Here is a 24,254-nt window from a genome sequence, read left to right on the forward strand (position 1 = left end):
GTTCGCAAAATCTCGATGACATTGTTGAAGTTTATTTCATCACTCAGTTGCTGTTTTATACACAGTAAGGCAAGATTTCATAAACGCTAAAAAAGGTGCCACCAGGGGCGGATCCCCCCCCCAGCTACGCCTCTGTAACTTAGTGGTCCGCAGAATCGTTTTAGGCATTTACTGGTCCTTGGGCTTAGAAAGTTTGAGAAACGCTGCATAGAATTATACATGTCTGTATGGATATATGCTTTGCATTATGGGATACTAAGACAACTGATGTGAAGTCATTATCTTCTAAATACAAATTGCCCAGTCGTGAAGTTACTTCACGTCCAAACTTTGTTTGCTTACACTTGGATAAAGATTAAACCAAGTATATAATTTCTTGGCATCTGTAATTTATAGTATAACCAAGGGAAAAAGCTTTCAGTATCATAAGTAGCAATCCACCACTGTATTTTCCCTTCCTATCCTGTTGAAAAATGCTGTGTGCTGCTACTTCTATTTCTCTTAGTGTGTGTGTGTGTGTGTATATATATATATATATATAATGTCATCTTCCATCAACCACATCTCAGAGATCCCAATAATAATCTTTGAACAGGTTAATTCTATCAGCACTGCTGATTTATCTCCTTTATTCCAGATAATCCTGGCATTAGTATAAAGAATAAAAATATCAGTTTCTATATCTATCATTTCCCCCTTTAGACTCCACTGAATGCAGAAGTGGAGTTACACAGAACTCACCATTGAGACCATTACTTTTAAATGTTTGTCAATGACATTGTCACTGGGCTGCAGGGAGATGTTCAGTTGTTTGTAGACGATGTGAAGCTTGAGAAAGTTATTGGTATTAGTGTTAATGTTTTGGCTCTTCAAGAGGATTTGACGTGTAGAAATGTAAAGTAAATGAAGAAGAAATGAAATGTAAAGAGAAATGTAAGGCTTTGAAATTTTTGATGCTTCATACTTATTTGATGGCTTTATACCAGAAGATGTGGAGGAAACAAGGAATCTTGGAGTGATCATGTTTAGAGATTTGAAGTTCAAAGGTCATATTGCAGAGATTGTGAAAACATCTCGGAGAATTGTGGCAATGTTGAGGAGAACATTGACCACAAGAGATGAAATTGTGCTGGTCTCTGGGATTTGAAGGGTATACAGTAACCTTGGAGTGAGTGCAGTGAGAGATAACAAAAATGATATCAGGACTGTGTAATGTTGATTATGAGGATAGACTGAGGACATGTAAACGGCAGAGATTGGTGGATAGAAGACAATGGGGAGGGGGGGGATATGATCAAGACATATACACAAGACACATAGACGGCTTGCAGGTGTAGTGTGGAATGAGGAGTTAGCTGGAAAAGAGATCAATGCACCTTGGGGGATTTTCAAATACTGTTTAGTAGATGCAATGTCTAAATGTATTCCAAGGGGGAGAAGGTTAAACAAGGTGGGCGCAAGATGGATGAATAAAGAGATTAAGCTTCCGATACAGAGAAAAAGGACATTGTGGAGGCAGCTTAAGAGAAGTGGAAATAACCAATTCCACGAGCTCTACAAAGACCAAACAAGGAGGGTGACTTGGTTGGTGAGGGTAGCTAAAGAGAGATTTGAACAGCAGTTGGCTAATGAAGCCAAAAAAGAATCCTAAAGAATTCTTTCGATATGTAGCCAGCAAAAGAAAGAATGATTATGGAAGGATTGATAGGAGAAAATTGTATAAAGACAGCTGTTGCAGAATGTGTGGTGGAGATGCCTAATGAGCAGTTCATAAAGATCTTTCAATCTTGTGAATGTGACTTCATGGAGAGATTGAGAGCAGTTGATGATGAAGAGGAGAGACTGACTGTAGGTGAGCAAGAGGTGTATGGGGAGCTGAGTAAACCAGATGTTAATAAGGCTATGGGACTTGATAATATATCACCACGTATTCTGGAAGAATGTGCCAGGGAGTTGTCACTTGCCTTGACATATTTTTTTAATGAGTCTTGCACTCAGTCAAGTTCCTAAGGAGTGGAAGGAGGGCAAGATTGTGCCACTTCATAAACGAGGTGTTTGAACTCAAGCATCAAACTATAGGCCTATCTGTGTGTCAGGTGTTGTGGTTAAGTTGTTGGAGAAGCTTGTGAGAACTAGGATCCAGAGTTGGGTTGATAACAATGGTATTATCTTTGATGGACAGCATGGATTTGCTAAAGGGAGGTCATGTTTTAGTAATCTACTTATTATTACAATCAAGTGACTGCTTCCTTGGACAGAGGAAAAGGATACACAGTAATATACTTGGATTTCGCAAAGGCTTTTGATAGAGTACCTCATGATAGGTTGACAGTCAAACTACAGCAGATGGGGTTGGATATTAGATTGGTGCATTGGATTGGAGACTGGCTATCTGATAGGTATCAACAAGTTGTGTAAGGGGAGGGGGACGATATCTAGGAAAAGGAAAGTCACTAGTGGAGTGCCTCAGGGGCCTGTTTTAGGTCCATTACTGTTTAACTTGTATATTAATGATATAGGTGAAGATTTAGATGGAGATATTCAGTTGTTTGCAGATGATGCAAAGTTGGGACGAACCATGAAGTGTAGTAAAGATGTTGTGGCCTTACAAGAAGACTTGAATAGATTGAGTGATTGGGCACGGAAATGGGGATGTGAATTCATTGTTGCAAAATGTAAGGTTTTAAAATTTGGAAAACAAAGATGGGATGCTTAATTTATGCTTGGTGAGAATATATTGTTGGAGGTAGAGGAAATAAGAGATCTGTGGGTGATAGTGGATAAGGATTAAAAATTTAGGGGACACATCGCCAAAATTGACAGGATACCACATGGAACCCTAATCAGTAAACTGGAGCAGATGGGGATGGATATAGGGTTGGTGAGATGGATAGAAGGGTGGTTGATGGAGAGATACCAGAGAGTGGTTTATTCAGGAGTGGAGTTTAAAAGACGGGTGTGCCGCAGGGCTCTGTTCTTGGACCACTGCTTTTCAATTTGTTCATCAATGATATAGGTAAGGATCTGAAAGAAATTGTTCACTTGTTTGCTGATGATGCAAAGTTGGGTAGAGCAATTGTGAGTGCACAAGATGTCAACATTTTACAGGATGGTTTGGACAGTTTGGAGGACTGGGCTAGGAAAAATGGATGTCATTTTAATGTGGCAAAGTGTAAGGTGAAAACCTTACACTTTGGGGTGAAAAGAATAGCAGCAGTATATTACATTAGAGGAATCATACTCCAGGAGATTAATGAGGCCAGGGATTTGGGAGTGTTGGTGGATAGGGAATTGAAGTTTATGGGGCACATTACAAAAGTGGCTAAATCAGCTCATCAAATCACTTGGCTTCTGAAAAATACTTTAACATGCAGAGACAAACAAGTTGTTGTTCTGCTATATCGAGACTTGATAAGACCCCATCTGGACTACTGTGCCCAGTTATGGGTGCCAGGGTTTCTTTGTGATGGGGAGGAAGTGGAGAGGATCCAGAGACGAGTGACCAAGATGATAGCAGGTATGTGGAATGAGCCTTATGAGAATTGGTTGAAGATTTGTGGGTTACGAAATTGGTCGATAGGCGGACGAGGGATGATATGATTGAGACATTCAAATTACTGAAGGGTTTCTATAAGATTAATCCAGAAAATATTTTTTAAAATAGGACTGGTGGTGGGAGGACTAGGGGCCATGCACGGAAGCTGGGCAAGAATGTGGTTAACAAGGGTGTTTGAGCTAGGTTTTTTACTTGGAGAGTGGTGAATGAGTGGAATAAGCTGCCAGAGTCTGTGGTGGGTGTTATGACTGTGAATGAGTTCAAGGCAAGGTATGATAGATACTGTGTGAATGTCGAATAGTTGTTTTCGACCTGATGTTAGGACCTCCCTCGATGAGTCTGTCGACTCCTTGGAGTTGCCCGGAATAATAATAATAATAACACAAAGGCTTTTGGGAATGATGCTGAGGTCACTGATGTGTAGAAGTAGGGAGATTCTTTTTCCATTGGATAAGGCTTTGATTAGGCCACACATGGACTATTCTGCCCAGATTTGGTCACCAGGTTTTCAGAAGAATGAAGAGATGTTGGAAAGAGTCAAAAGGAGACTGACTAAGGTAGTTTCTGACCTCTGGAATGTCAAGTATGAGGAAAGATTGAGAAGATGTAATTTGCAGAGTCTGGTGAATCTATCTTTCCTCTCCTCTCTCACTATCAAGCTGACTCTCAGCACAACTTTTTTTTTAAATCTAAACAGGCCAGTGATGAAAGGCATGAACTCCCATTCTACCTCAAAAAAGGTCGAAACCGGTCTGGGTAGTGGCCCCTTGCCTTTAATACAAAACATCATACATCCACTTCTTGGAGATGTGTTTTGGCATTAAGGGTAAATATTAAGATTAGTGATCGGAGCTTGTTCCACTTCTACCACGAGTTGCCTTGGTCTTGCACTACCTGTAGGATCAGCTAGTCTTGCATCACTTGCAGGTGCAAACCTGACATTTTTGTCTGTTTGCTTACTTGGGAAAAATGGAGTAAAACCAGGTTTAAAATTGCTTGGTATCTTTAACACAGCCTGAAGGTCTAGTGAGGTTACTTTCGAGTCTTTCTTGGATCTTTATTATTAGTTTTGTTTAAAGCGATTTATAGTGCAGTGCCTATCCATAAGTTTACATTACAAAGACTAAGATGCTTTTAAAGAATGGACACTGGTTCATTTGGAAAGCAACGATCCAGATTTTGAATGGAGCTCAAAGATTTGAGCTATGGTGAGGAATGGGGAAATTCAGGGAAATTCATTGAGATAGGATGAAACTGCATGTTTTTTTTTTAAAAAAAAAAACAATAAATCCCATGACATTTTTAACATTTTCTTTCTAGCATGATTAAATAAATGCTTTATCGTTAAAGTCTATATTTCAGTTTAGTGGCCATTTTGCCATATTTTATAGTTCATGCTGTATTTCTAGAATGAAGCCTCAGTTCATAACACTGAGCCTGTAATAAATTAGGATTTGACTTATAATGAATTTTTTTTCTCAGCATATATAATCCCCACTGTTCAGTAAAGGCCACTCCCATTGCAGGAGGGTTGTGCCTACTTCTCCCATGGTGACCCATTTCATCTTGTGAGAGTGTTTATACACTTGTATGAATGAATCTCTGAAGGTGAAAGACAATCATAAACATCCACCCATGGCAGGATTCGAACCTGCATCGCTTTGGCTGGAGAGCAGATACACTAATGACTCAGCCAAACAGGCTGGCACAATGACTTTCCGGGATGCAGTTAGGTTTAATTTGTGAAAATCTTTCCACTGTTAAGAGTGGGGGGCTACAGTACTAACATACCATTTTTCTATTCATGTACTCAGCTTATTCATGGGGAAATTCCGTCCTGCTTTATCCATTAGGGTTGTCAGGATCACCAAAATCATTTAGCCTCCCTCCATTCAGGAGACATAGTAGTTAAACAGTTTATTTGCACAATTCACATTGAGGAAATATCAGCTATAGCACTCCCCAACAATACACACACAAATCATTGATTTTCCAGATGAGATTTGCTTTAAATTGAATGATCAAGGAATGATGATCATGATACAACTCATGATATACATGAATGCAAAAATGTCAAGAAATTATATTCTTGTTCAGTCCTTTATCCAAGTGTAAGCAAACAAAGTTTATGCAGGAAATTTCTTCACAACCAGGCTATTTGAATATAGAGGCTAATGACTTCACATTAATTGCCTTAGTGTCCAATAATGCAAAAACGCACATCTTTTACTAGCTGCTTTCCAGAGTATTTTAATAAGGTTACACCTTTTCACTGCTTGTGTATGGGATATGACTTCTGCATTACTTTAACCTTGGTATCTCTTCTGGGTCTGGCTACCACTGATGAGATCTCAGTATATGTCAAAACCAGTCTATATAGTTAGTGGTCCTTCCCTAATACATAGCATTATACACACTTGAAAGGATGTGGGTTGGGCATTATGGGATATTAAGGCAATTAACGTGAACTCAAATTTTACAGTATGGTGCAAAAAAAAAGCACTGAATAAATACAGTATATGTTATGGAGTAAATGGGTTTATTAACAAAGAATTTACACATGATGATATGTACATCTACAACTATCGGTGGAAAATAAAGCATTAACAATGTGGATTAATGGGTAGATTACATGCTCAAAATGGACACCTTGTCTTGCAAGACAGATTTTGTAGTTCCTTTGAAGGATCTCTGTCATCTTGGAGAACAAGGGTTGGGACATCTGCTGAACATATCCTGTAATTTTATCCCTTAGTTCACCAAGGTTTGAAGGCAGGTCATGGTGGAATAACCCATTCCTTCAGCATACCTCAAACTAAGGCATCAAGTGATGTGAGATCAGGAGAACATGAAGGGTATTTGAATTCTGTGAACCTTGAAATTCATCTCCCAGTGAAGTGTTCTGATAAATAGGCTCTAGAACCATGTGTGACAGGTTGCTCCATCCTGTTGGAATACCTGGGACAAAATGGAATGTTTTTTGCACCACACATCCTGTGTGAACAGAACCAACACATTCTCATTGTAGCATTTGCTATTCAAAGTCATAGTTACGCCACCATCTTCAATGAAGTGGGACCCAATTAAGCACGGCCAGAAATCACACACCATGCAGTGACCTCGCTGTGAAGCAGTTTCTCTCGGACAGTTTTGGTCTTGAGAAACCAAGAAACCTGTAAGTTCATCTGTTTACATGACACTGCTTAGATGGATGGAAATGTGCTTTGTCAGAGAACTACACATTATGGAGGCAGGATGGATCTTCATGGACATTGGCCAGCATATGTGCACAGCATTCCTGCCATGCAGTGTAATCTGTTAAACACTGACCCACCTGAATGACAGATGAAAAAGTATCCAGCTCCTTAAGGATTTTCCGTAGTGACTGCCTTGGTATTCTAAGTTTTACCGCTGTTCGGCGTTGACTGCATTTTGGAGTGTAACACTTGCTTCAGCACATGCCCATGATTCTTATTTGTATTAGCCATTTGTGGTCTCCCCAAATGCCCTTTTGCTTTGCAGCAAAATACTCCTGGTACATCGGAACCTCTCGATTAAGGCAATGATGACTATTGCTTTGGGCATGCTTATGGAAACAATGAACAAATTGCTCACAAATATGTCATAGGCTTGGACCAGTTGCTCTACCACCTCCATATGAATTAAATGCTCAACAATAAACATTGTTTCTTCCAATGCAAACACCACTGATACAGCAAAATTTAATGCCATAGACTCTACACATGCTCTTCTATTAAAGTGCATGCAGCCAAACTGCATATCTCATAGCACGTATACTAAAGGGGGGTGTGTGTGTTGAAGTTCAGTACTTTTTTTTTTTTGTGCCATACTGTATATACGAGTAGCCATGTCGTGGTAAAATTTCATGCCCAAACTTTGTTTGTTGTTTAACCCTTTATCTACATGTACATAGATTAAGGGTCAAACAAAATATTATTTCTTGGCATTTTTAATTTAATTTATAACCAAGTGAAAAAAAATTTCTACACGATATGTAGGATTGGTGATTTTATATTAACCAAGATTAGCATCCTTACAATTTAATATCTTTAAATCTGGAATTTCAATGAAAACCATCTTCTCTCATTCTGAATCTTTTGAGATACTTCTAATGCTATAAATCATTTCCAAACTGTCTGTTTTCCCCCTAGCATCTGTGGATGCAGTAAAGAGCAGGAAATGAAAAATTGCACATGCAAATATCTAAATCATGAATTGCAAGAGAAAGCATGCAGCTTACTTCTGAGCCTATCAAAGGTGCAAGGATGAGGAGGAAATCCAAAAGATCAAAATATGTCATCAGATGTGCTTGATATTCCTTTCAGGAAGTGAAGAAGTTTCCCATAACATCTAGTGGAAAACACATTACGCTAAGAATGTAGCACTGCAAAAAAGCATCTAAAAGGACATTAAATCATTTGCCTCACCATCTCATTATTACATCATCTCTCAACTTTATGATTCACTCAGCTTCTCGCTAGTTTGGATCAAGGAATCTAACCAATATGCCTCACTCCAGAAAATAATAAAAATTATGTCATTACATGGAAATCTTTTATTAAAAAAATTGAAACAAGCACCACTTTATCTGCTTGTTTTAATGGCATTTAAAGGCATTAAACAAGCATTAGTTTTTAATAGCATTCTTGTATTTGGAAGAGTTCCTATGGAGAGGAAAGAAATAGAGTAGTGCCACTGCACAAGAATGGTGCTAGGACAGAATTTTCACTTAGAACAGTCTGTATATTGAGTTGTCATTAAGTATCAGAGAGTTTCGTTAAGAATAGAATACACGATTGGCTTGATGGACATGGATTATCATGATGGTCAGTATGGTTTGCGAAGGACAGGTCTTGCATCATCTGATACTGGATAAGGGAGACTCGTATATTCTTTGGCTTTGTAATGGCATTTGATAGGCTGCCACACTTGCCAAGTTGGTGTTACTAGAGAAAATGAGAATGGATAAGATTGGTCAGATTCTTACAAGATTGTTCCTCTGAACAATAGCAAGTGGTGTGGAGAAGAAAGTATCCCAGAAAAAGAATAACCAGTGGTGTGCTACAGGGTTCTATTCTTTGGCCTTGTACTGTTTAATTTACTGCAAGTGAATTGATAGGAGATATTAGTTTGCTGATGTAGCAGTGTTGAGGAAGAGTTACAAGGAACAATGCTGATGTTAACTCTCTTCAGGAAGATTTAAATAGACTTGGTTGAATGAATGGGATTAGAATTCTGTGTTACTAATTCCATGGCATTATACATCGGGTAGGAGATGTTTCATTGCCTGGTGTGGGACCACCACCTTGCTTATTGGTGGCTTAAAAAAGTTCTGTGTTGTCTGGTATCTAGAGCAGGGTTTCCAGATTATCTAACCCTTATCCCATCCATGGTGTTAACACTAGCCTATTACAGGCTAGCATCCTTTAGAAACAAACAAACAAAAAAAAAACATTTGAAGTGCAAAGGTATATGCATGCATACTCTGTACTGGTGGAACTATGCTTTAAGAGGTGGATGATATTTGGATTACTCAAGTGTTGTGATAGCTACACAGCAGCACTGCTGTTATGACAAGAAGCATACTGAGAAGTAAAGATTAAAGAAGTGGTTATGCTATTATATAAGGCATTGGTCAAACCACACATGGCTATTGTGATAGGTAAACTCAAGAGAATGTTCACAGATAAGTGACTAAGGCCATATCAGGACTGGAATGTTGGAGAGAGATTGAGAAATGTAAATCAGAGCTAACTAAATAGAAAGAAAGATGATATGATAGAGATTTAAGTTAGTAAGAGAATTACGCAGGATTAATACAGGGACGATTATACATGGTCAAGAGGATAACGAGAAGACATTTCTGTAAGTTGTGTAGAGGGTTATGAAGGGGCTGGGGAGTGTGGAGGGTGAGTGGAATGCATTGCTAAAATGTGAATACTAGGGGTGTGAAAAGGCTCAGTATGATGGATACATTTCTTACTAAATAAACCATGATAAGTCTAACTGTATGATGGCTTCTTATAATTTTTGAAATATAAAAACTAAAATCAATCTTGTTAGTCCTGTAATATCACAATTTTGTAATTTTTTCCATAATTAATGCCTATAAACTTAATAATCTTAAAATGAATTCACCTTTCAAATATTTATTTTCCAGAAACACTTCTTCAGAAACCTTGGGACAATCATGACTTTTGCATTTCTAGGAACAACTATTTCTTGTTTTGTAACAGGGTAAGCAGTTAAGATATTCCTTTTGACCTTATTTCTTTTTAAATGAATATTTTATATTAAGGCATGATAGCAAGATGTATGTTTGCACTTCCTGGAAGTTTATTATTATTATTATCCAAGACCCCATGGAGTCAAAGACTCATCTTGGAAGTCCTTTTATCATACGCACAGATCATCATACTACGCTTTAAACACACTCAAATTCTCTGCAGACACCACACTTTCAGGCAAGGCATTCCAATCATTCACAACTCTGCTTGAAAAAAACCTGTTTCTCACTCCACTACTCACACCCTCTTTATACAGTTTCAGACCCTCTGGTTCTCCCCTGATCTCCCACTGTTTTCTGCAGAACCTCTCCAACATTGATCCTATACCAACCTTTTACTAACTTACGTCTCTATCATATCTCCATTCTTCCTCCTATCCACCAGACTCTGCCAATTGCATCTTCTCAATCTTTCCTCATATTCGACATTCCAGAGGTTAGAAACTACCTTAGTCAGCTGCCTTTGGACTCTTTCCAACATCTCTTCGTCCCTCTGAAAACCACGTGATCAAATCTGGGCACAGTAGTCTGTGTGGCCCAATCAAAGCCTTATACAATGGAACAAGAATCTCCCTACTGCTACAAGTCAGTGTCCTTCCCATCATTCACAGAAGTCTTTGTGCCATCCTCATAATTTTGGCAACACGTCCCTTAAATTTCAGATCCTTATCCACTATCACCCCAAAAACTATTATCTCCTCCAACAATACATCCACACCAAGCATAAATTCCGCATCGCATCCCCGTTTCCCAAATTCCAAAACCCCACACTCTGCAACATTGAACCCGCATCCCCATTCACGTGCCCAATCACTCAATTTATTCAAGTCCTCTTGTAAGGCCACAACACCTTCTCTACTCTTCATGGCTCCTCCCAACCCTGCATCAACCACAAACAACTGAATATCTCCATCCAAATCTTTGCCAATATCATTAATATGCAAGCCAAACAGCAATGGCCCTAAAACAGACCCCTGAGGCACACCACTTGTGACTTTCATTTTCTTGGATGTCACTCCTTCATACACAACTTGTTGATACCTATCAGATAGCCAGTCTCTAATCCAACACACTAATCTGATATTCAATCCCATCCACTCTAGTTTGACTAATCAACTTATAATGTGGTAATCTGTGGAATGTGCCAGGGAATTGATGCCTGTTAAAAGCCTTTGCAAAATCTTAAGTATCTTACTGTGTATCCATCTCCTCTGTCCAAGGAAGCAGCAACCTTAAATAAGTAAGTGGATTTCTAAAACATGACCTCCCTTTAGCAAATCCATGTTGTCCATCAAATATAATACCATCATTGTAAACCCAATTCTGGATTCTAGTTCTGACAAGCTTCTCCAAGAACTAAACCACACCATGGTTAAGTTGTGACCATGGTGTGTCACACCATGTCACAACTTAATACAGATAGGCCTATAGTTTGATGCTTGAGTTCTATCACCTCCTTTATGAAGTGCCACAATCTTGCCCGCCTTCCACTCCTTAAGGAACTTAACCCAGCGCAAGACTCGAATTTAAAAAAAATGTCAAGACAGGCGTCAATTCCTTGGAACATTCCTACAGAATACGTGGTGATATATTATCAAGTCCCATAGCCTTATTAACATCTAGTTTACTCAACTCCCAATACACCTCTTGTTCACTTAGTCAGTCTCTCCTCCCCATCATCAACTGCTGTCAATCCCTCCAAGAAGTCACATTCTCAAGATTCAAAGACCTTTATGAACTGCTCATTAAGTATCTCAACAAAATCTTCTGCAACCGCTGTCTTGATACCATTTTCTTCAATCAATGTCATCCTTCCATGATAGTTTTTTTTTTTTTTGCTGGCTACATATCAAAAGAACTCCTTAGGATTCTTTTTGACTTCATTAGCTAACTGCTGTTCATATCTCACTTTTGCCAACCAAGTCACCTGCCTTGCCTGGTCTTTGTAATCCTCATGGAATTGGTTATTACCACTTTTCTTATGCTGCCTCCATAATACCCTCTATCTCTGTATTGCATACTTAATCTCTTTATTTATCCTTTTCACACCTACCTTATTTTACTTTCTGACCCTTGGAATACATTTAGACATTGAATCTACTAGATAGTTCTTGAAAATCCCCTAAGCTGCATTGATCTCTTTTCCAGCTAACTCCTCATTCCATGCTACACCTGCAAGCTGTCTCCCGAGCTCTTCATAATCACCCCCCCCCCCCTTGTAGTTCCACATATACACTTTTCTCACAGAGGTCCTCACACCGTTGGCAACCACTCAGGTAATCACCTCATGGTCACTCTCGCCAATCGGTGGGTGATTGGAATCTCATTTATAATTACATCCTCTGATGAGATAATCAAATCCAAGACCCTAAATCCTTGTTTGCCCTCTGTTACATACTGTCTGAGATAGATGTCCCTCAAGAACTCATTTTCTTTACTTCCAGTTGCTATCTCTCATCATTCCAGTCTATATTGCCAAAATTGCCATAAAGCGCCTCCGTAGCGCAATTGGAAGAACGACGGTACATTGCGCCCTTCGATTGGAATAGGCCTAAGTTCGGTTCTCGTCGCGACGGGAGGAATCTTTATCTGGTCGATTTCAATCGATGGTGAGTTAGCCGATCTCATACGGAGGTAGCAGGGTTTTTTCTCCCGGAAACTCGGGTTTTTCATCCCGCATACATACAAATCGGCCCTTCAGAACACACGCAATTTACAGACAAAAATTACTAGTTGTGGTGGTGTTGGAGGTGGGCGGTAGATGGCGTTGATTCGTAGTAGAGGTAAGGTGTAGAGACAGTTGAAGATGTCCTCCCGCGATGAGTCTTCGGACTCCTTGGAGGTATCAGGAATAATAATAATAATAATAATAATTAAAATCGCCCATAATGATCACTCTTTTCTTATTTGCTTAGCTAATTTGATTATACATTTCATACTCACTACCATCCACATTACCAGGTTTATAACAACATCCAACCAAGTATTTCATTGTATTCACCTCTTTCATGCCATACTGCCTCAAAACTACTGGAACTATTTCCATCTTGCATCTCTACTTCGTTTTGACATAACTCTTTCTCTATCAACAATAGCAATCCCCCTTCCTTTTTACCCCTTTTATCCTCACGAAAGGCATCATACCCTTCCATCTCTATTCCTGTAAAGATGTCGTCCTCATCTAACCATGTCTCACTTATTGCAACAATTTTTGGGTGAACGGACTCAATTAATGCAACCTGCCTTGTTTCTTACACTTCTAGCATTTGTATACAAACACAACAGCTCATTTCTGGATCTACAGCTAGTTTCACTGATACCACTCATACGATGCTCAACTGGAGCAATTTCCCTTTCTGCTTATTTATTTTAGAACCCTCTTCAAGTCCAACTGCTTCCTCTTGATTGCAAGTCATCTCGTTCCTTTCCTGTCTATGCATGCATTCACAGTTTGTGTTATTATTGAAGTTTGTATTTAGTAATGATCAAGGGCTCTAGAAATTCACTTCTGGAAAACAACCCTCTGGAAGTTATGTAAGAATGGTTGGTAAGAGTGTGCAGACTAATCTTTTCTTAGTGATTGAGTGGAATGGATTGATAAAATTGATTGTTAGTACCTTACAGTGAATGAATTTAAGAACAGATAAGTATTGCATGAATATGTATAAATGTTAATGTGGGTCTCTGATGACAAGTCCTCCGAATCCATGAATATCTCCATGGATTCAGAATCATGTGATGATAATGAGCAGGTTCTTTTCACAGATAGTGTTTGGTAAGTGGAATTCATAGCAGAGTATGTATTGTCAATGCAAACACATTGACTGAGTTTAAGGTACGGTTCGATGAGCTTTTTTGTGTGATAACATGTACTTCCCACAATGAGTCTCTAACACCATGGAGGTTTGATATTAACCTCCACGGTGTCAGACTCGTTGCCACCTCCTTACCAGCTGAGGTGGATGAGATAGAGACTAAATTGCACTTCTTATCCATGTTATTTAATATGTGTTACAGAATCGTATCCAGATTTAGCTGGATGTCTATAGACATAATGACTGGGTGGGGTGTATTAATATTGCTACAAATTGTTTGTGCTCTGAAGATGCTCAGTATAAACTAGTAAAATATTAGCAGCTAAATAAAATCATATTTTCTTATTTTTTGTGTTTTGAATTAAACTGCAAAGAAAAATGATGATAATAATCAAAGATGGAGATTTTTCATAAACAGCTAATAGCAGTATGCCTGGTGTTCTTCTTTTGTAAGCTTCGGCACAGGGACAAGAATTGAAAGAGGAATTGTCAATAAATATTTCCATGCCGATAAGAATTGCTTCAGTGATATATTCAATACAGATATTTGGATCAGTAAACTGAAAACAATCATGACATTTTCTATAAACTGCATGAATCGGAGAAGAAATTAATACCAGAGGCTTTGCTAGAGGACAAACTTTATCATCCTTAGAGAGGTCACTAGTGAGGAAGAGATTTATTGTTTAAGATCTTTAGATAATAACAGTGTAATCTCAGCATGCCTACCTTGTAGATCTGCCCAGTTAGAAAATGAATGCCACCTGGAGTTTTGAACATTAAAATTTCCAAGGAAGATGACCTTACTATTAGGAAAATTGGACATTTAAAGAAAGGTCATCAAAAAATACAGATGTATTGATAGTTGGCTTACATATATTATCCTTGTTCCCCCCCCCCATTAAATTCTGGTAATCAGATCTGAGCATGGTAATCCAGATGTGATCTGATCAGAGCCTTACATAGTGCAACCACTACCCTTTAATCTCTGCTAGTCAATGTCTCCTACTCGGTATTATATCTTTTTTTTGACTTGTCTTCTCAGCCTTTGAAATATGTTCTCTAAACTTCAAATTTCTGTCTACTCTCATCCCAAGATCCCTTGCTTCCTCCATATCTTCTGGTATAACTCCATCAAGTAAGTAAGTATAAAGTACTACATTTGGATCCCAAATCTCAAAATTTTACATTTAGTGTATTAAATTGATATCTCCATTCATTTGTCCACCTTTTCTGATTATTCAGATCCTCTTGAAGAACCAAAACATTAGTACTATTACTAATAACTCTCATGAGCTTCATATCTTCAAACAACTGAATATCTTACTGTAGTCCAGTGAGAATATTATTGACATAAAGATTGAACAGTAGTGGTTCCAGTACTGAACCCTGTAGAACTCCATTTATAGCTTTCCTATTTCATGATACTGCTTCCCCACATACTGATATATTAGAAAGCCAGTTTCCAATTCACTAATCTGATATCTTAGCCCATATATTGCAACTTATAACCACTTGTTAGCACCTTGTCAAATGATTTTGCAAAATCCCAAAAAATGACAGTGTATGCTAACAGAATACATCCTCTTCATTCATTTCTAATCCTTTATCCCTCTAGGAATAAAGCCTTCCTTAACGGGATGGAACACTCCAATAAAGTGATCATTAAATAGTTCAAGTATGTTATCTGCCTTGGTCATCCAGCTCTGTCTAGGAAAGAATTGATCAAATAGTAATAAATCTCCTTGACTTTTCCTCTCGTTACCTTCTAGATTTCATGGTCTATAGCAGACGTTGCCAACTTCATTCTATACGAGGGCCAATATATGATGAGTGGTAGCGTCACTGGCTGCACACTTTTAGATAGAACTTAAATAAAAATAAACTCTGCATTTTTTCAAGGCAATATTTATATGTATTGAATTACTATATTTGTTAAATCATTTTACTACTGGCAGAACAATATAAAATACTTGATTGATTTAAATATAAGTTGTTAAATTAAATTTAATTACACATTTCTGGTTTTTTTACATGTAACACAACTTAATGAGAACTGGGCATTCATGTGCAGCAACAAGTTCATCAAAGTCAATTCTCAAAATTTTTTGAAAGTTGATTCCATGTTGAGAATATAAATTGTTTCTGTCATCAGAAATAATGAATATAAGTAGTATATCAATCAGAAAATCTGTGGTCGAAACTAATAGCTAAATTGATAATGCATATAATTTAATATAGTTTTTATCTTGCCACGGGCAGCACAAAATCACGTTACGGCCCATGGGCCTGTATGGTCTATAGTATAATTCCACTACCTTGTATTTCCATTTCTGGCTCACACCATATACTCTCGAAGCCATTAGTGCTGTTCCCCTTTAATTCTTTACTCTGAGAGGGCGCAATTCATTTCTTGCCACAAGTAATACTCCACCAGTTTACATTCCCCAATCCAGCGACACATGCTATGCTCTTCAATTTCTATCCTTGTCAGAACATCCTCCCCTGTCAACCAAGTTTCACTGATACTAGTAATCTTCAGAGAAATTCAATCAGTCAACATCCCAAACTCATTATTCCAAATGCTTCTGGCATTTGCATACAGAAAAATCAGCACTTGTCAGTATTTAACATAGCTGTTATTGGTCTCGACAGACTTGGCTTGGTTACAGACTGAGTACTTGGCTCCACAATGTCTATACACTGGCTAATTTTTCATGCCACACTCTCCATGAGACAGCTACTATCTACCCTTGCAACTCTAGTTTCCCCCACCCTGACATACTTAATTGCCTAGAAAACAATCTTTCCAAATTCCTCCATCCTTCTATATTTAAATATAATCTTTCTCATGCAAACAGCTCCCTTATATCCTCAAATTTACTCTAAGCATCCATGTATTCCATACCTCTCTTCCTACACATTCTCTTACTGTTGTCTCGTTCATTATCGCTGCTCTTCTGAGAAGCGATAATGAGACAACACACTAGCTATTTTCCCTCTCGCATTTGTGCTGCACAGTCACATTATATTATGGAATAGATGCAGTAATAAAATATTACACAATACAGTATATACATATAAATAAAATGGCAGCAAAGGTTACAAGCAGTACATAAATAGTCAAAGAGAAATTATTAAACAATATGTATGCACAAAACAAGTTTAGCAATGCAATATCTACATATAAACAAAATTACGGCAATAATAGTCTTAGACATCAACTTGGAGAAGTTTCGTGGAGGGAGGAATTGGAAGGCCAGGATATCATTAGTGCTTGGCAAATTGTGAAGGAATATTTGTTAGCAGCAATGGTAAGCTGTATTCCACAAGTGAAGAAGAGGACACAATTTGGAGTAAAGTGGATGACAAACAATATTAAACAGGAACTGCATGCGAAAAAGAGGCTATGAAAGATATATAAGGAGACAGGTGAAGAGAAGATGCATGAAGGATATAAGACACAGGCCAGCAGAGTGACTAGTATGATAAGGAAAGTGAAACTGGAATATGAGAAAAGATTGGCCCTTAGATCCAAGGAAAACCCTAGGGAATTTTTTTTTAGCTATGTGGCTAGTAGGAGGAGAAATGACTGTGGAAAAATGACATTGTGGGAGAAAAATAGGAATGGAGTGACTGATGCAGAGGACATAGTGGAATTGTTCAATGAACACTTTATTGGAGTATTTCATCCTTGAGGAGTCAATTTGAATACTAGAGGGATAGGGCAGTTTTAGAGGTACAGGAGGAGAGCAAATACTGAGTACTCTGGATGTCAGTAAAGCTGTGGGACTGGATGGTATTTCACCACAAGTTTTGAGAGAATGTGCTAGGGAACCGACAGTGCCTTTGACCTGGCTTTTCAATGAAAGTCTGGATACAGGAAAGGTGCCCATGGAATGGAAGGAAGATAAGATAGTACCTTATCTTATCTTCCTTCCATTCCATGAAAGATAAGATACGAATGGAAGGAAGATAAGATAGTACCATTGCATAAGGGCAGTAGCAGACTGGAAGTGTCTAATTATAGATCAGTTTGTGTGTCACCAGTAGTTAGTAAGATCTTGGAGAAAGTAGTGAGGGACCATATACAGCATTGGCAGATGAGGGTAATGTTATCTGTGAGTGTCAATATGGATTTGTGAAGGGGCACTCTTGTTTTAGCAATATTCTAGCCTTTTATAATAAAGTTATAAGAGCATTAGATGAGGGAAGGGCATATACTGCCATTTTCCTAGACTTAGCAAAGGAATTTCACAGGGTGCCACATGAAAAGCTGATATTTGAGTTGCAGCACATGGATCTGGATGTCAGATTGGTCAACTGGATTCAGGATTGGCTGTCCGATAGGTATCAGAGAGTTGTGTATGGTGGAGCAATATCAAAGAGGTAGAAGATTACAAGTGGGGTTCCATAGGGCTCAGTACCGGGACCTATATTGTTTAACCTTTAAATCAATGACATTATCCATGGATTGCAAGGGGATATTCAGTTGTTTGTAGATGATGCGAAGCTGGGAAGGGTTATTAGTAATAGTGAAGATGTGGTAGCCATGCAAGAGGATTTGAATAAGCTAGACAAATGGGCAAATGAATGGGGGATGTTGGTTTAATGCAGCAAAATGTAAGGTCTTGAGGTTTGAGAAACATCGATAGGACACTGCATACTCTATTGGGAGGAGTTATACTGTAGGAAGTAGGGGAGACAAGAGATCTGGGTTGATGATTGATAGAAACCTGAAATTTAGGGGACATATTGCAAAGGTAGTGAAGGTAACACAGAGGATTGCTGCAATAATGAGAAGGACAGTGACCTGCAGAGATAAAAGGGTTATCATTCTGTTGTATAAGACTCTGATCAGACCAGACTACACTTAGACTGTTGTTCTCAGATCTGGTCCCCAGGATTTGAAGGAGATAAATTAACTGTATAAAAGGTACAAAGGCGGATAACAAAGATGGTGTCAGGACTGTACAATGTCAGTTATGAGAATCGGCTGAGGGAGTGTGGACTGCAGAGGTTGGTGGATAGAAGGAGAGGTGATATGATTGAGACTTTTAAACTGTTGAGAGGTGGTTATAAGGTTGACACTGGGGAGTTCTTTCACTTGGTTGAACAGTGGGAAGGAGTGATGACAAGAGGCCATCCCTGGAAGTTACGAAAGGAAACTGTGAGCAAGAGGGTAAGAAGTGGTTTCTTTGTGTGGAGGGTGGTTGAGCCGTGGAATGCATTGCCTGATGGAGTGGTGGGAGTGAGAATGGTCAGTGAGTTTAAAGAGTGGTATGATAGACTTTGTGTTTCTTGGGGGGGGGGGACCTCCCCTCGATGAGTCTTGACAGACTTTGTCTTAGGAAGTACCTCCCTCGATGAGTCTTTTGACTCCTTGGAGGCCTGAATAATAATAATAATAATAATAAAATACTAAAAGAAAATTTACCAACAGAATGGAAAACAGGCCAGATCATACCTATCCACAAAAAAGGAGATATCAGATCCTGACTATAGACCTATCATCCTTCTAAGCTACTCCTATAAAAATATTCATCAGTATTCAAAACAGAGTTACACATTCTATGAAGAACAGATGGAAGAAGAGCAAATGTGATTTAGAAATAGGAGAAACACAATAGATGCAATTTTCATATTAAACAGATTAGCAGATCTTATGAGAGACAAAAATTAAAAAAAACTCTATTGCTGTTTTATTGACTTGAAACAAACTTTTGATTCAATAAACAGAAGCAAACTCATTAAAATTCTAGAAAACAGGGGGTGTTCGACAAATACCTATTAAATTGTATCAAGAATTACTATTCAGAAACACATAAAAAATGCAAGCATAATTTACTTGGGAAGGAAAGATAACCATCACAGAGAAGGTGTGTCACTAATCATTAAAAAATGGCTCCTAAACTCAATAGCTGATGTAAAACCAATTTCCTCTAGAATCATCTCAGTAAGATTCAAAGCAAATAGTGAAATATATTATATATATATGAAATAAATAGCAATTAAAAGAGGAGTTATGCAAGGCTGCCCATTGTCACTATATTTATTCAAACTGTACCTAAATGAAGTAGTAGACAAAGACTACAGATGTGTGAAGGCATAACTGTAAATTGAAGAAATATAACATATTTAAAGTATGCTGACAACATATTTATCACTACAGATAGCCAAGAAAAATTAGATAATATCCTGACCAAGCTGCATCAAACAAGTAACAAATAGGATATGAAAATCAATTTTAGTAAAAACAAAACTAATGGTAATAGGAAGAAAAAGGGAAGCAATCCAAATGAAAATAGGAAACAATAATATAGAACAAGTAAAGCAATTCAATTACCTAGGATGAATGATCACTTTGAAGATCTAGACCATAGGTTCCCAAACTTTTTCAGGCCACCACCCACTTTGCAAGACATAAATTTTGTAACGTCTCCCATTATAACAGTTTTCCGCATTCAAGCCATTTGATATTTTTGACGTAAATAGCAACTAATGATACATTACTGCTTATGCCGTTAAATTTTTAAAAAGAAGTGGCCAATATGTGCTTCATCTTGAACACAGTTATTGCTATACCGATTTTGGTGAAATGTAGCCCATATGTAAAGATTGTAAAATGTATGCTCGAATAACATTATGCACAGTTTCATACAATGTTTTAAATATGAAAATGTGGAATACAATTAAGAGATTGCATTGCATTAGTAAGAATCTAATTGTAATAATTAAAACACCATTAAATATATTACAAAATTGTTTATTTCTAACTTATAAAGTAAAAATATAAAGCAAAAATAACAAATTAATGTGAAGGATGAGCCTGGTGCATTTTTAAAAGTTTGTTAATATCGGGTTCAACTTTTGTTAAAAACAGTCTTAAATCGCCACGCTCAGTTATATGCAATCGGTTCTTTTTCTTAGATAGTAAATTTACTACAGCACTAAACCCGCGATCAGCCAAATAAGATGGAAATGCAATTAAAAATTTCTGCACTATTTCTCATAATCCTGGGTACAGTGTCAGTATTGATTTTTGAAGCCAGAAAAAAACCTCTTGGTTTCCAGTTTTGAATTTTATTTTTAGTACTTCATTTGTTGTGAGTTCTATGAGTTCCACTTCTAAATTTGATGATCCTGCTGTGCTTACATGTGAGAAAGGATCTAGAACCCAATTTGGTATATTCATGTTTAGAATATCCTTGAATTGCTCATTGAAATCAGCAATAGAGAACCTCCAACTGTTGGCAATATGTAAGTAAATCTTCCTTTTTGAGAGACACTGCTGATAAATTTGAAAAGTGGCTATATTCCGCTCGGCCCATATTCCGCTTGAACAAAAGAAGTTTCCCTACAAAAGCAGCAGTAACGTTTTTTGTTTTAATTCAATTCAATTCATCACCTTGTAGTTGTAGATTGACTTCATTAAATATTTTATAGAGGTCTGACAAATAAGCAATGTCATTTTTGGATGTAATCAGGTTGGCCTGCAATTCGTCTCTTGTAGGAACTCTAGTACTGAATCAAACAAATTGTAAAATCGATTCAGACAAATACCTTTTTGAAAGCCAGCGAATTTCTGTGTGAAGCAGCAAATGATTGAAATCTTCATCGTTTTCACTACGAAGTTGGCTAAACAATCTGTCACTCAATGAATTGCTTCTAATCTTGTTGACTACTCTAATAGCATAATGGAGCGATGTGTGCAGACGTTCACTTAAATTTTTCACAACTAAATGTTGACGATGAAGAACACAATGTATAGCAAGTACATTTGGTACTGCTTGTTTCAAATGTGCTATGAAACCCTTGTGGTGCCCTGTCATTGCTGGAGCACCATCAGTAGCAGCAGACAAAATATTACGAATAGGAATGTCTTTCTCTTGAAAAAACTTATTCATGATATTAAACATAGATTCTCCCTTTGTATCTGCTTCCAAGTTTTTAGCAAATAATAATTCTTGACAAACTTTTTCTTCTTTTATGAATCGTACGTATGATAAGAGTAGTGGTTCATTATTTGGGAGAGTTGATTCATAGAGTCGAATGGAAAATTGGCATGTCTTCAAATAATCGCACAATGATTTTTCAACATCTTCTGCCATTTCATTGATTCTTCTTTGCACTGAATTATTGCTCAAAGGAATTTTCCTGATGATATCTGATGCTGGCTTATGAAGCACAGTGTTTATTACTTCTTTTACTGCCGGCAAGATTAATTCTTCACCAATTGTGTGTGGGTTTCCCTTTTGCGATTAATAATGAAATATTATAAGAAGCTTGTAATCTGTCATTATCTTGTTTAGTGGACGACGTAAAAAGTTTTGATATAGTTAGAAGTTTAAAATATTTTTCTTCTAGTACTTGAAAATAGGACAAATCTTTATCCTTTTTGTCAGCATGCATTTTAGTCAAATGCTCTTGTAGCCTAGAAGACTTCATTGCTTCATTTGAAAACACTTTTTGGCAAATCAAGCACATGGGTAATAATTGGTTCATAGGAGACTGAATCAAACCATATTTCAAATACTCAATACTGTACTGTCGACATTTCTTCTTATATTCAGACATAATGAAGGTAATAAAATTTGCAAAAATATTCACAAAATAAAAGATTTAATTTACACTTTGTATGACTCCACTTATCTATCACACTATCGACTGATGATTGTTGGCAAAGCACACAAAAAATAATGAAACTTATTCCTAAACTACTGGTATTTATAGATTTGAAATCTAGCCCGAATCGACTTGCATGCATTGACTTGTTTGCGATACCATCATACTCGTGCTTTGAACAAGTCATTGCAAGCACCCATGTTCCTGTCAAAACATGCTGAATTGAGTGAATTACCTACGTAATAGTTGACCGACACACTACTAGTTAAGACTCGTCTGCTGCATGGATAGACTAAAGTCTGTATGGCACGATCAATTTTTACAATAGCAAAAAAATGAATAAATTTTTTAAGTATATAAAAAATAGAAGTTAAAATATCCTGTATAACACGTTCAATTTTTTATTTTGCACGCAAGCGCATTTTGTTCGTCTGACCACGACATTGTCCGAATAATTATAAATAATAATTAATAAATAAAATAATTACACAAGATATAAACAACAAACCTACAAAACATGACCACAGAAAAGAGTATAATAAGTTTTGAATAATATTTACTGTTTTTTCCCTCTAGTTAGCAATATAAGTTAGTACTAACTAGGCTAACTAAAATTTACGATTTTATTTCTTTCTTGCCATTATTATTTTTACTCGTAATATTAAATTATATGAAATCGGGTTTATTTTTGTACAAATCAATTAGAAAAGTGGCTTTATATACAGGGTGTTCGGGATAAATTTGACATATTTATAATTAATTATATTTTTCCGTAAGTTACATGTATTAACACACACTTCTCTTCATTTAAAAGTTTGGACCCTTCTTCATTCATATACAAGATGTCAGAAAGGATGGATAGCTGGAACCCACCTGAATCATGGAAGAGAATAACTTGTATCATGATGATTCGTGCCCGCCATCAAAATAAGGATATTACGACTGCTGCCCAATGCTCCCTGAATACAGTAAAAACAATCAGGCATGAACTAGAGACTTGCAATGGTGACTACGAGGATGTAGCAAGAAGAAAGATCCCTAGCAGACGATCTGATTGCGTTCGTACAGCAGAATTCCTCGCAAATCTGCAGGAACAGGTGTTGAAGAACCCTGGCATTGGAATTCGGGCTTTGTTCGTGGAGTTGCTAACTGTAGTCAAGCCCTGGATAACAAGGGTAGCCAATGGTAGGCCGTATGTATGGCAGCAGGATTCGGCCCCTTGCCACACCTCTGGGAAAAGTCAAAAATGGTTGTCTGAAAATTTCTACGACTTCACCAGTCCAAATGTTTGGCCTCCAAACTCCCCAGACCTTAACCCCATGGATTATTTTGTATGGGGCGCAGTTGAAAAAGACACCAATCGCACTTCCAGTAATACAAAAGCCCAGTTAATGGATAAAATTAAAACAGTTTTTGCGGCCCTTCCCAGGGAGACTGTAGCATCAGCTTGTTCGAGGTTCCGAAGCAGAATTGAAGCTGTGATCGATGCTAATGGTGGTTATTTTGAGTAAATCTTGTTGATAGTATTGTAATTAACTCTGCCTGTAATGTTTTTTTGTCAATTCATTAAATTTAATAGATACAAAGAAGATTTTCTTTTTCCTTACGAAACTGTCAAATTTATCCCGAACACCCTGTATATATATATTTTGAAATGAAATATAACGAATATATTTGCTACTGTAAACATAACCTATTATACACACATATACGTACTCTATTTTCTCATTGACATAGAAAATTGACATCTATTTCTATCTGACATGGTAAATTTTCAAATGATTAAATAATTGAAATAGAAAATTGATAAAAAAAAAAAAAATTGATCATGTAAGACAGGCATAAGATGAATTAAAATGCAATATTTAAATTTTAAATGATTATCTAATCACGAAATCACGAAAATAATTAATTTTTAAATATATATTATTAATTTCTTCTATAAAGAGCC

General features: G+C 37.3%; 1 protein-coding gene across 1 annotated transcript in view; it reads left to right on the top strand.

Moving 5' to 3' along the window:
- LOC150100485 (sodium/hydrogen exchanger 9-like) overlaps positions 1 to 24,254 on the top strand; it is a 481,199-nt gene that overhangs the window by 105,809 nt on the left and 351,136 nt on the right. Inside the window, exon 5 of the mRNA XM_090402508.1 lies at positions 9,738 to 9,814. Coding sequence (XP_090258634.1) covers positions 9,738 to 9,814 — 77 coding nt within the window. The remainder of the gene's footprint in view (positions 1 to 9,737; positions 9,815 to 24,254) is intronic.

Source organism: Typopeltis vanoorti, chromosome 13, assembly GCF_054136105.1.
Source record: "Typopeltis vanoorti isolate ZY-2024b chromosome 13, IOZ_Tvanoo_1.0, whole genome shotgun sequence".
In the NCBI taxonomy this organism is placed as follows: Eukaryota; Metazoa; Arthropoda; class Arachnida; order Uropygi; family Thelyphonidae; genus Typopeltis; species Typopeltis vanoorti.